Below are 13,187 nucleotides of genomic sequence, written 5' to 3' on the forward strand. Positions count from 1 at the left end.
TCGACTCACACGCTGCATCATTAGAAGTCAAGTCTTTGTGTGACTTTCTGTGAACTAAAGATCAGTGGTTATATTTCTATAAACTATAAAAACATTGACGTCACGTATGTATAGATCAGCCATGAAAGTTCACAAAGGATGTCATGCAGCTCTGAAAAGAGATTGTTTGATAACTAAGTAATAACTGGCACAAATACCAAACAATGCATAATTATACTGTGCATTTTTGCTTTATGAATTTAAACCAGTAAATATTAATATTTTTAAAATAATGCATTTGATGCATTATTTTACATGCTTGTTCGATACATACAAATGCTGCATGAGGTCAATTAAAAGGTGTAACTTAAAAAACAGCTGGTGTGTAGAGAGAAGTTTGGCATCTGAGGATGGAAACCAGTGATGCGCAGGTCCATGTTTGATCGACCTGCACCGACCGCCGTTTTAAACTAACCCGCCCAAACTCGGACCGCAGCAAATAATTATGAAATATTGTACCCAACCCGCTTCCTGACCCACATTTTAAAAAGTAGTCTATACTTTCTCTACCTCCCGTAGAGCTCGTGGCATCTTCGCGCCAGTTATTCAGCCAATAAAGTCTGTGTATTTCACAGAAAACTTTGTCTACTACATAAATTACAAAACTTTACTCTGCATCTTTATTTCAAAACGACCCGACCGACCGCGACCCGAATATCATTAAAAATATTGTTTGGTGACTCGTGACCGCAGGCACCCGCTCAATTTGGATCAACCCGCGCATCACTGATGGAAACACTTTACTTTATCTCCTTATATATCTTTAATAAACAGTACATAACCGTTTAATAAATAGTTTATAAGACACTACAGCAGTCATAAGCAGATACAAGTTTTTATGCAACTGTCAACAACCTGAAGTCCTCCAGTTTAAGTGGAGTCTGCTGTATAAACAGATACAGGAAAACACACTAGCATTATATAAAATGTCTTCATATAAGAAGATTTACTTGTTTATACTATACGTGTCAAATCTTGTACATTAACAAACGTCCTTATAGCTGCACACATTTTGATTATAGATGCTTATGAATGCTAATGTGTTCCCATAAATGCCTGTCTGCATCTATAACGCATGCATCGTGCACGCTGTGTATTAGAATGATTATATAACCAAAACATGAAGCAGTGGTAATTACTGCAGCTACATCTCTCTTGGATTTGAATGTGTGCCATGGGCCTGTTACTTACAGCTGACCTATTTATACACCTGGCTCTCTTTAGACAGGGGCAGGGGGGGGATGAGCATGCACACACAGGCGAAGTCATTTGGCTTAGACGACTGCCTGCGCGTACGGTGACACTTTTAATCAGTCTCCAGGCTGCGCCCTGATGTCATTAACCATGCTAAATTACATTAACTGCGTGATGTCATAAGATTTTATTAGGATCTATTTCAGGGGAGCTCCTCTACAGTAGAGTTTCATAACAATATAACAACCATTAATATCTTTAAAGTTGTGATATAATGAGATGCTTGTGCTGTGAAATGTGACAGATGGTTGGATTAATAACCAGAGGGGGTGATGCAATCAACAAACAGCCAAATGTTTTAATGCGGCATTCAAAAAAATAAATAAAGCAGACAGCATGTTAGAAGTGACAGACAGGCCAACAGCAGCCTTTATTCACTTTGTTTTTATATAAAGGACAGACACACACACAGACAGACAGACAGAGTGGATTAGTGTGAAGCTGTTACATTCAAAGAGTGACAGAGAAAACATGCAGCGACTTCTTGGACAAAACATGCAGATGAGGAGGTGATGATGAGTGAACAATGAACATAAAGTGCACAGAGATGAGGAGTGCAGGGAGCAGGTGCTGAACAAAGTGACATGAAGAGGGGACGTGATATTCAACAGAGAGAACAAAAGACGACGGGTGTGTTTGTGTATGTGTGTGTTGAGCTATACTGTCCTAACTCTAACAACTTATTTTCTGTTTTTTTTCACCCCCTTCACTCAGTCCCCACCGTCATTCACCACCCCGTGTGTTTGCACTGCACCTTCTCGGAGCCTGGCTCTGTGTATCTCTCTCTCCAGGTCGTCTCGTAGCTCCTCGTTGGTTTTTATGCTCTCCTCGAGCTGCTGCCTGAGGAGCTGCACTGCTGCCAGCTCCAGCTGCAGAGCGTGGAGGCGCTGAGCGCTGCAAAAAAAAAAACACACGTGCATCAAATGTGTTAACCTAAACAAAACTTCATCTTTTCTTTCTCAACAATCGTTTTTTGCGTTCTCCCCTACCTGTCCTGCTCCTTTACAGTCCTGACCAGGCTGGAGTAGAGCTGTTGTTCGGCTCTCAGCGCTTTGTTCAGAGCATCGTGCTCCTGTTGCAAGGCTATAAGGTTGGGCAAAGCCTTTAAAGGAGACGGAAATTAAAGAGCAGTGACGTTAATGTCAAAGAATTTGGTGTAAAATGTTTTTTTTTGGTTTCATTCTATTTGTCAAGTTTACTTCTTGCTGGCTGTCTCCTCCAATCATGGTTCTCTCTCTCTGAGGGAGTCCAGGGAGTGATCTGTCTATGTCAGAGCCAGTGACCTGATCCTGGGTATGATCAGCCCGACTGTCCCCTCTTTGACCGAGGCGCTGGTGGAGAACCTGCTCATGGACAGACACAATCAGAAGAAAAGCCGCTTATTCAAAGCTGCTGTGTGTTTCGCTGAGTGACAAAGAGTTTGACTCTGTGAATGGACGAATCCTTACAGCGATGATCTCATCCTTGGTTTTCAGAGTGGCAGTCAGGGACTCGATATTAGCAGCCTGACCTTCGTTGCGACCCTCCAGCTCTGAGAGCAATGACTGTAGCTCTGCCAAAGAAATCTGTAAAACAAGAAAATAAAGTATAGATTACATAAAAAGAAGAGCCCTGATTATAGATATATTAAAATGCTTATAACCAGCTGACCTTCAGTTCATTCTCTCTCTTCAGTGCTTTATTCAGTGCCTCGGTTTTCTGTGCGAGCTCCTTCTTCAGGACGACGACTGTCTTCCTGGAGAGAGGAATGTTCTCCACGTTTTCCTCGCTGTTCCTCCTGGACAGTTCAGCTTCAGCGCAGACAAAACAGAATCAAATGTAGGACCGACATGTACTCACACACTTATAAATATCCAGTCGAGACGGTTTAAAGGTCTAAAAGGCCTCACCTTCCATCTCGTCCAACGTCTCCTGCATGATCGGGATAGTTTGTCTGAGTTCCAGCACATGATCCGGCTCCCCCTTCTGCCTAATCTCTGTCAGAAACTGGTCTCTCTCCTGACCACGCTGCAGGAGCTTCTGCAAAATTACAAAGATAAGAAGTTTTAATCAAGTAGGCAACCAAGTTGTTTGAAGCCAGAGTGAATGAGAGGAGTATTATTAGTGTAATTCTCCTTGGGACCTTTCATTTCCTCTCCTTGTTAAGCTTGTTAGTCAAGCACATTTCACAGCTGAGTAGCCGCGTTGTATCCCAGAGGAACTTACGTCGATGATGCTTTCTTTTTCGGCGAGCAGAGCTCGGAGCTGTGCGGTCTCTAAATAACCCTCCTGGGCTGTCGTGGAGCTTTGCTTCTCGGCGGTGGCAAGTTGCTGCTGCCTTTCAGACAGCTGCTTCCTCAGTTCCTGAATCTCTTGAGAGCGCTCAGACAGCATGCGGTTGTAGTTCTCTGCAGACTCCTGGGGAAACCCAAACAACATGAGAGTTAAGGATGTTTGCCAGCGTTCTGTATGCACGAAGGCTTTTCGTAGATTTGTGTTTTTACATAATAGTAATAGTTGACATGCTGTACGTAATATTTGTATGTGTGTAAACTTCCAGGGTCGGACAGTGAGCAGTGTGTGTGGAGGGGTCTCTTTGTTAACTAACATCCATATCCTTGGCCTTGCCCTCCAGGGAGAGCTGTAGCTGGCTGATGATGGAGTCCTTCTCCCTCAGCGATCTGTTCAAGTTGTCTTCTACATCTTGCTTGGCTCTCTGCAGGTTTTTCAGGGCGTTTGCAAGATGCTGCAGCTCCACATCCTTCTCCTTGATCAGACTGTCGAAACTCTGGAATGAGCAGAACAGATGCAGAACAGTTTTAGTACCGAGTTCTGCAAAAGGCAAATCGGTAGCCATTAAAACGCAGTCGTCGCCCGCTTACGTTAATGGTCTCATCGTTGTGAGAGAGCAAGTTGTTGAGCCTATCGAGGTCTCTTTCCTTCTCCCTTAGAGACAGCTGCAGCTGGTGGATCTCATTGTCTTTCTCCTCGATGGCAGCGAACTTCTCATCCAGCGCTTGCTGTGAGAGAGCAAACAGAAGAATGTCAGAATCAAATTATAGTGGCTGTGGTGAGAAAATTACACAGAAGGAATGGGCACCTCCAGAGCCTTCTCTTTTTCTTTCAGCCTCTGCCGCAGCTTGGAAAGCACATTATCGTTCCCTCCCGGGCTTTTGCTTTGCTCGAAATCTCTGACCATGTTTATGTACTCCTGATGAACACGAGAGAAAAAGATATTAAAACACACACAAATGTTTGAGCTTCTAGCTCACAATCTGTCAGTGTCTCACCTGTAGCTGCTGCTCTTTGTCGGCCAGAGTGGATGTGAGCCGCTGGATGGTGACCTCATGGGCCTGCAGTTTTCTTTTGTTCTGATCCAGCAGCTCCTGGTACTGCTGCTCCAGAGTACTCTCCCTGTCCCTGATCTCACCACTCAGCTTTTTGAGCTGATTGTTTAGATCCTGGAGGGGGGTGGAGGGGAAATGATAATACTATCACACAAAAGCCACTATTTGAATGGTGACAGATGCTCGATGGCTTTGTTCTTGGAGCCAATAATAACATTATATTTGAAAACATTTGCTGTCCTGCAGCTGCCTTACATTCAGGGCTTTGTCACCCTTCTTCTTCTGCTGTTGCAGGTCCTCCAGTTCCACCTCGAGCTGGTCTTTGGCCTGCTGCATGTCACCCAGCTCTTGCTCCTTCCTGTCCAGAGCACGCTGTAGCTTTTGGGCTTCCAGCACCTTGGCATGGTGTTCCCCCTGGAGTTGGGCCAGCTCTGTTTGCTTTTCCATTAATAAATTTTGGTGCTCCTCTACTCCCTGAGGGATATGCGCAAGAAATGTTTATCTTCACAGAGCCTGCAGTGTGTATTTGTCAGTAAGATGGAAATAAAAATGTTTGGCTCTCTATAAAAAGGTGCAGGACTTGCCTGGTATTTCTGCAGCTGGGCTTTATGTGCTGCCTCTCTAGCCTTGGCCAAAGCGTCGTCCCTGTCCTCGATCTCATGACACAGCTCTGCAATCTGTGCCAAACAGGTTGGTGTTAGAGATTTCATAAAACAGCAACACTGTTTTTATTTGTTAATAACATAATGACCCTCACCTCTTTTTCCTTTTCTTTGAGGACCTGAGTAAGCCCCTGGATTGCTTTGTCTCGCTTGAGAGCGTTTTTCTTCTCAGAGTTGAGTTCATTCTCCTTCTCCTCCAGCTTCCCCAACAGGTTCTGTTTACATAAAGAAGTCAACTTACACAAAGAAGCCCCTCAAACTAAATCACAAATGTTTAATGGAGTAAAATGTCATCTCTGTGTACCTTGTTTTGACTCTGGCTGTCCTCCAGTGTTCTGGTCAGGCTCTCGCTGGTGCTTTTTGCCTGGGTGAGCTCTTCAGTCAGCAGCTTATTGTAGGACTCCAATCGGCTAACCTCACTCTGCTTCAAAGCAAATCCAGGACAACACACAAACAGAGAAGGGAAAAAATATATTAATACCAGCAACGATGAACAGCACAGCTCATAACCAGGCAATTCAGCGTTTTGCCCAGCTGGCATGACTGAAAAAAAAACTACCTTCACTCTGACAGGAGTGTATTCATCATCAAATTCCTCTGCAAGGTCATGCAAAGATTTTTCCAGTCGGTGTCTGCTCTTGGCTCGATCGTTGTGAGAGCTGGTATTTAACCTCTTCAGGACAGGGATGTGGCTCCCTGCCGGGGCAGACACTTGCTGCTTGGAGATACAACGCAGGAGCTGGATCAGATCACAGATCACGGAGGGCTGATCTGAGGAGGTGTGGAACAGCGCTCTGGCTTGAACTTCTCCTCCTGGGTCATCTGCAGCATCATGTCTTGTGACAAACACCTTGGGCTCTCTGAGTTTACATTTGGGTGGAGTTTCTGGATGGGTGTCTGAAGATGATTCTCTATTGAGGGACTGCAGGGATCTGGAGCGATCTTTGAATCCAGGTCTAGGCAGCATGCCTTTACGCTGAACCAGGTCGAAGTATACATTTTGCGCGAGGTGACGACTGCCACGGAGACCAAAGCTCTTCATAGAGCCATCGAGCCTCATCGCTGATCCCAGCCTGCTGCTTCTGAGCCCTAAGCGCCATGAGGATGCTTCTTTACTAACAATTTGATCCAAACTCACGCACCTTTTCATTCGATTCTCCACCTGACCACTTTCCCTCAGCTGCTGTCCTTCAGAGGCCGGCTGAGATGTAGCCTCATCATCAGGACTGCGCAACCCAGAGGACCCGAGTGGAGTCTTGGAGCTGGTGCTGTCGCTGTCACTCTTGTCCAGTCTTGGGTTGTTTTTGTTGTAGATGTGGACGATGCACTGGATCAGGTGGTCTTTCTCCGCCTGCAGCTTCTGAATCTCACTGTTGTGTTCTTCCTGCAGCTGGCTGATGTTCACGTCGCACTCTACCACCTTCTCCAACTGGAACACGCATTTCCCGCAGAGGAACTCTCCGCGACCATCGCGAGTCACCTCCCAGCCCAGCACGTGGGACAAGATGATTTGTAGCTTTCCCTTTGCTGCCGGGCTGAAGATCCAGCGACACTGATCTCCCACCACACGAACGGCACATATACGGCACGGGTCCCTCATGGTATGTTAGATCTTTAGATTCCAGACTTGCCAACTTAAACCAAGTTCAAAAAACCTCTCGATGACACAGAGTCATGTAGCGGTCATTGGGCTGCCAAGTGTAGAATAGCCATCTATCATTTTCTCTCACTGCATCAGCAAGAGAAGCACAGAGGAGAATGACTGAGTGCAGAGCACTATAAGCCCTAAGCCTTTGATAATCCCTGCTCCCGCCTCTATTCCACTCTCCCCACATATTCAATCAGATCAAATCCTCTAGGACTGCTGCAGTGATCTGTGTTATGGGCTGTTGCCAGACCCGTCTCTGTAGAAAAGCTCCTCCCTGACAGGGACATCAGGTATGAAGGTCGGCCTTCGCGTATGTGCTTCTTCACAGAACTGGTCGAAGATGGCAGCAGCCAATCACTCATGTAGTCCATCCTGCTTGGCCGTACATCGAAAGATCCGCTTTGAGATTCGTTTTTTGGCTGTCACACATTCCATTACACCTTTATCCTGGAGAGGCCTCTTGAAGACTTGTCACGTCCCCATAAGAGACACATTGTTCCCACATTTTTAAAATGACATGCGGCACATGTATTCGTCTACCCAGATATGACAGATACTCCCATGTTACTCTGTTATTCCCCTTTAATAAAGAGAGATAAAAATACTGTCTCCAGACAGCATGGTAATCCAGTCTTAACACCGTGACCCGAGTCTAGACGTCAAGGCTTGTTAAGGAATCCATGGACACCACCCAACTAACTAACTAGCTTCCTACTCTAAACGTCAACAACACAGTAATAGCCTGCGGCATTTTTGATGACTGGTTTCAACTTGCGCTGCTTCTACACGATAGACATTAAAAAAGCTTTTTAAGGTGACAAACCACTAATCTATCAGACATCATATTGGCACGATCAACGGTCAACATCAATCTAATGTCAACTTATGACAAAGGTGCACAAAAAGTGACCACTTCAAACTCCCTTAGTGAAAGCCTTGTATTGTGAATCACTGACCACTGAGGCAATCCCTTAAGGACAACGATAACCACAACAAACAAAAGTATTCTGTCTCCGTATTGATGCAGGGGACAAAAATAAAACAGCACCAGGAGGCACGCGGAGGAAAAAAGCAAGTCATAAAATCCCAAAGTACATTTCCTGTGGTTCAACAGAACAACACAGACAATCCTCTGAAGTTAGCAGCACCTGCTTTGTGCTCACAGAAAAAAAAAAAAACAAAGGTCCGTTGAGTGTTGAGTGACTCGACATGTTAACACCAACCTGATGGTCCGGCGTCGTTCTGTCTTTCTGTCGATGTAGCTCGTCCCTCAGTGCCTGGTAAACAGACAGTCAAAGGTCACTCAGGTGTCTTTTTATATGCACCAAGTACTGATGAAGTGGTTGATGTACTGTATGTGCATTCAAAACATGAATTAGGAAAATATAAAAAGCTCACATCAAGTTCCTGATCTTTCTTGGCGATGAGATCAGACAGCTGTTTAACACCGTCAGCTGATGGTCCATCTGTCTGTTGGTCTGCACTTCTCTTCTGATGGATCTCAGCCTCCTGGTTCTTTAAGGTGATCTTGAGTTGCTCGATGATACTGGTGTGAGCACACACACACACAAAAAAAAACAGTTACATACAGAAATAAAAACACTTTAACTTATCAATGCTCATCTCCTGTGTCCTTACTTGTCTTTCTCCTGCAGAGCCTGCTGCAGGTCTTGGACTGGGCTGGGGACAGGGGGGAAGGTGCTGGATGGGCCGAGGTCTTGGAGCTGCTTCTCCATGTTAATATTCTTGAGCTTCTCCTGCTCAGCGATGGCTGCCATCTTCTCGACCTCTTCCTCTGCCGTGCGCAGAGACTGACATGAAGCAAAAAGATAAAGTGAGACAACTACCAAAGCAGTAATGACCAAAACTGATTGTTCCGACTGAAATAATTTCTTGACTCACCTGTTCTAGGTCAGCTATCCTCCTGTTGAATGCGTCCCGAAGTGAATCCATCTCTCTCTGAGCTTGCTCTCTCAAACGATGGGGTTCTCCTGACTCTCGACCAGCCAGGCTCTCCAACGCTTTCCTAGAAAATATTCACAGGCAAGATCAAGTCTGCGCTCGTATCCATTTTCACCAGTGGGATACTATGATATCTATCTGCTAACTACTTGTTTCAGTCCGTATAGTTTGACTGTACAGGGAACGTTACTCACGATGCAGACACGAGTAGCTCCTGTTTCTCTGCCAGCTCTCTCTTCATAGACTCCAACTCCACCTTCAGCTCTATGTTCTATAAACAGACAACATCAGTCCATTATAGCACAAACTGCACATCTGGATATTGGCACAAACAGTTGAAAAATATTCTTAAGAGATCATTCTCCCTGACAGCTGCATTGTTTGTGTGACCAAATTAATAAAACTCATGGTTTATCTTGGAGAGTGTGTGTGTGTAAAGATAAAATTCTTACATGACACTTGAATACAGAGCAGCTCTAATGAGACCGGGAGATTCCATTGTGCTTACGTCTCTCATTCAAACAACAATGAAAAAGGCAAGACGGCTGTTTCTGAGACCATAAATGTGGGATTTTGGTTGAACAAAATCCAGCTGTTGTGGCTCAAGTTTTGATCTCAATCGGTCCCGGTAGGAAACGCTGAGTCATGCGCAAAAATCAAGGCACTGGGGGGGGACAACATAGACGCGCGACAAAGACATTAGAGGGCGATGCACATTTGCGTTTAAGTAAACACAATACCGTTTTGAATATGTCCTCAGTGGAGTCGTCACATTTCTGCTGCATGCGCTCCTCCATGAAGTAAATGCGCAGCTTCAGGTTGAAGTTCTCTTTCTTCAGAGCTGTGATTTGCTGCGGTGATTGACACAAAAAAAAAAACATTTGAATATGCTGGAAAACTATTTAACAACACATAACGTTCTATTGAAACAGCTGTATTTAAATATTTCAATCTCTGTTCTGCCCTAAAGTAACCTAAAGTAATGTAGCTCATACTAAATAAGAAAACAAGGTCAGGTCAAATAATCCGGGTCAAACACAAAAAGTGGTTGAGCACTTTATCTCAGTGCATGGTTACATGTCAGTAAAGGAGCATATGCATGGTTACTGTTAAACTAAAGGCTTGTGTGAAGTGGACTGTGGCATCATTGTGCTGCAGGCTCAGAACATCCTACATCTGGTAATGGGGGTTGGGTAGACTGTCGAAGGGAGGAGGATGAGGAGGAGGAGGAGGAGGAGGTAGAAGTCTGGACCCCCTCTGTTAACCTCCGATCATGCAGCACCAGCAAAAAAACTCTGAGCATGCATTCCACACAAATGCTGAAATATAGGCTTCAGCTCACCTCAGCCCAACTCCTACACACACACACACACACACACTCCACCGCTAAATGTCCATAAATGGTCAGTGTGGCTGAGTGAGGATCAGGTTTTAATAAATCATAATAGTTTTGTTGTGGTGGGGTAAAGTTGACTGCATAACTTCATACCGATGAGCTCAGTGTGTCGATCCATGAACAGTTAATGTCACTAATAAACCAAATTAAAATATGAGTCGTTATCAGAGGTTAGATATGATGATCTAATACACGTTGGCACAAATCACTCACGTTCTCATAGTCCTTCATGGTGAGAGCTTTGATTGGGGACATCTTGTCAGGGAAGGATGGAGCTGTGAAAACAACAGAGTGACACACTTTTACACTTTCTGTGGTCTCGAGAACATGAAGACTCTTCCCTGCTTCAGAATAACTCTCAGCTGTCATAAATCTGTTTGTTTCAGGGAGGAAAAAGAGAAAGAGAAGGCAGATATGCTTTTCACTTCACTGAGGCATCGGAGGTGAGGCAGCTTCTGGCCGGCTGCCCTGTTTAAACCAGTTGAAAGCAGCCCCGCAGCTGATCATGTAACACTAGTCAACAACACATTTCACAACACCAACTCCTGATTCACAGTTTGACTGCATGACAGGAAGAGGTTCCTCACCCCTCACCCGCTAGAATCGGTTGCCTTCAACATATGATCGCGTCTTCGGTGTAAATATAAATCTAGATCAACACAGATGGTTTTCATTTCCCTTAATCCATTACTTGCTTAATTCCTGGACCTAGTATCAGGCAGAACCACTAAGGCCGACACTGTGGAGAAACCGTGAGCAAGTAAAAGTCAGAGACAGGTAGCTCGGCAGCAGCAGGAGACAAAAGGTTGCCTCCTGTCATGGATGGAAATTAAACCTTAAGTTTGATCAACTTTGAATGATAAAAAGTATAATTCGGGTTATTTTCACCACGGGGCTCTACAAACCCTATCATTTTTTCATCACTGGTTTCATTGAGGCGTTTTAAAGTAAGTGTGTGGTGGAAGAAGCACAAAGTTAGGTTACTGAGTGCAACTTTCTTATCCTGAACTCAGAGCCGAGGTAGTGTCAGTTCAACCCAGTTAGCTCTTCCACTTTAAATATTATTATTAAAGATGGGAATCGTTCCATTTTGTTTTGATCCTGGTGTCAGGACAAGACCAACATGAGTTTTGGCTAAAATTATTATTATTAGAAGAAGAATTGGCAACTATTATCCGGTTGACAATCGATAAATAAAACTTTAAACATTCCACAGTTTCTCCAGTGTCAAGATTTGCAACATTTTTTCACAATTTTACAGACTAAACTAATAATCGATTGAGAAAATAATCGTAGATTAATCGATAACGAAAATGACTAGTTTACACGCACATGCAAGAACTTTGCCTGAATAGAAAATGATGATCGTGAAAGCCAAAGTTATTATTTTGATCCAGTAAAGAATCAGATCTGAGACAAACGACAGACTAGCTGTGGGCAACATGGATAAAACTGATTGGCTGATTGATTATCGACATTATCACGTGAATCCAACAATTATACATACAGAAAGAAATCTTGCTAATTGGTTTGCAGCATTGCCTATAATGGCTATCACGATATTAACGGTTCCCAAACAAATTTCTATCATCTCATGGTATACAGTGGTCCCTCGTTTATCGCGGGGGATACGTTCTAAAAATAACCCGCAATAAACGAAATCCGCGAAGTAAGTGTTACAATTATTTATTTAAACACTCTCAAAGTTCAAACTTTTGCAGATTTAACAAAAATAAGTACAATACTATATTAGTAAATGAAACCAAAGATCAAAACCTGTGTTTTTCAAGCCCAAACATTTTTAACAAATTTATTTTAATGATGAAATGAAAATTATTACCAGTAACTCACGCGTATTTCCGAACGCATTTTGTACAGTACTACCTTAGGCCAATCAGGACGGCGAACACAATGCGCGTTCATACTGTACAGTATGCCGTAAAAAAAACAAAAAAAAAAAGCATGCAAAATTACACTAAAAAAATCCAAAACAGTGAGGCCGCGAAAGGTGAACCGCGTTATAGTGAGGGACAACTGTATCGTCGTTCCATCTATATACGGATGATGAACTTTCATTTTCATATTCGAGTTGCAGCGTCAGTGTTTTCCCGGACGTCTTGTTTATTTGTCCGCACGAGCAACTTGACAGAAAGCCACAGACGCTGACCTACATCTGTAAATCACTTGTTTACTGGCTCTCATGCATTATTTCAGCCTGGAATATATTGTTGTCACACTACAAGAGCTTGACAGTAAATCAGAAACAGGATTCGCTCATTAACATCATCCAGCTCCAGCTCCCTTATCACAGCTTCGGAGACACAACTGTGGGAGGTCACGGCAACGATTCAGCAGCGGTATTAATTAATACACGGGGGGATGAGAAGCAGCAACCTGAGCGAGGAGAAGGAGGAGGAGAACAAAAGGAGGTCCGACTGTACCTGTCATGCTGTCTGTGGAATAGTCTCCGGCATCTAGGGAGTCTGGAAGTCTGCAGCTGGGGACAGAAACGTTTTGTTAAGTCACCCTGGATATATGGAAAAGGGACAACAGGCTGGAACGTTTTCAAAACATTAAACCAACATTTTGGAAAGAACAGAGAAGTAAAGCAAGCTCTCATCTGTGTCCCTGCCTATAGTACACACACACACACACATACATTTACCAACACAGATGAGCTGTGTTTATGCATTACTCACGCTGGCCGGTTCCACTGAGCCGGAAGAACGCTCCATAAATAGCTTAAGAATGACTTCTCTCCATTTACATCCACTCTGGCAAAACCCCTTCAGCCAGCGTGTGTGGTGTGTGTGTGGTGTGTGTGTGTGGTGTGTGTGTGTGTGTGTGTGTGTGGTGTGTGTGTGTGTGTGTGGTGACCATGTGCCAGTGGCAGCCTAGCT

At 44.1% G+C, this 13,187-nt stretch overlaps 1 protein-coding gene across 10 annotated transcripts in view; it reads right to left on the reverse strand.

Moving 5' to 3' along the window:
• cdk5rap2 (CDK5 regulatory subunit associated protein 2) overlaps positions 1-13,187 on the reverse strand; it is a 32,777-nt gene that overhangs the window by 14,554 nt on the left and 5,036 nt on the right. For 7 of the 10 annotated variants that reach the window (XM_027282209.1, XM_027282212.1, XM_027282211.1 and 4 more), the window contains exons 3-24: positions 10,501-10,562; positions 9,632-9,742; positions 9,086-9,162; positions 8,832-8,955; positions 8,568-8,740; positions 8,328-8,475; positions 8,153-8,206; positions 5,586-5,705; positions 5,377-5,496; positions 5,204-5,296; positions 4,875-5,093; positions 4,563-4,733; positions 4,373-4,483; positions 4,155-4,292; positions 3,881-4,060; positions 3,499-3,690; positions 3,183-3,312; positions 2,944-3,083; positions 2,742-2,858; positions 2,493-2,636; positions 2,283-2,395; positions 2,048-2,187 (exon numbers count right to left, since the gene is read on the reverse strand). In XM_027282209.1, the coding sequence (XP_027138010.1) occupies positions 2,048-2,187; positions 2,283-2,395; positions 2,493-2,636; positions 2,742-2,858; positions 2,944-3,083; positions 3,183-3,312; positions 3,499-3,690; positions 3,881-4,060; positions 4,155-4,292; positions 4,373-4,483; positions 4,563-4,733; positions 4,875-5,093; positions 5,204-5,296; positions 5,377-5,496; positions 5,586-5,705; positions 8,153-8,206; positions 8,328-8,475; positions 8,568-8,740; positions 8,832-8,955; positions 9,086-9,162; positions 9,632-9,742; positions 10,501-10,562 (2,877 nt within the window). Of the gene's footprint in view, positions 1-2,047; positions 2,188-2,282; positions 2,396-2,492; positions 2,637-2,741; positions 2,859-2,943; positions 3,084-3,182; positions 3,313-3,498; positions 3,691-3,880; positions 4,061-4,154; positions 4,293-4,372; positions 4,484-4,562; positions 4,734-4,874; positions 5,094-5,203; positions 5,297-5,376; positions 5,497-5,585; positions 5,706-8,152; positions 8,207-8,327; positions 8,476-8,567; positions 8,741-8,831; positions 8,956-9,085; positions 9,163-9,631; positions 9,743-10,500; positions 10,563-12,728; positions 12,785-12,986; positions 13,002-13,187 lie in introns of those variants that run through there. The other 3 variants (XM_019278395.2, XM_027282207.1, XM_027282210.1) reach the window with 3 other exon arrangements.

The sequence above is a fragment of the Larimichthys crocea genome, chromosome IX, assembly GCF_000972845.2.
Source record: "Larimichthys crocea isolate SSNF chromosome IX, L_crocea_2.0, whole genome shotgun sequence".
Taxonomy (NCBI): domain Eukaryota; kingdom Metazoa; phylum Chordata; class Actinopteri; family Sciaenidae; genus Larimichthys; species Larimichthys crocea.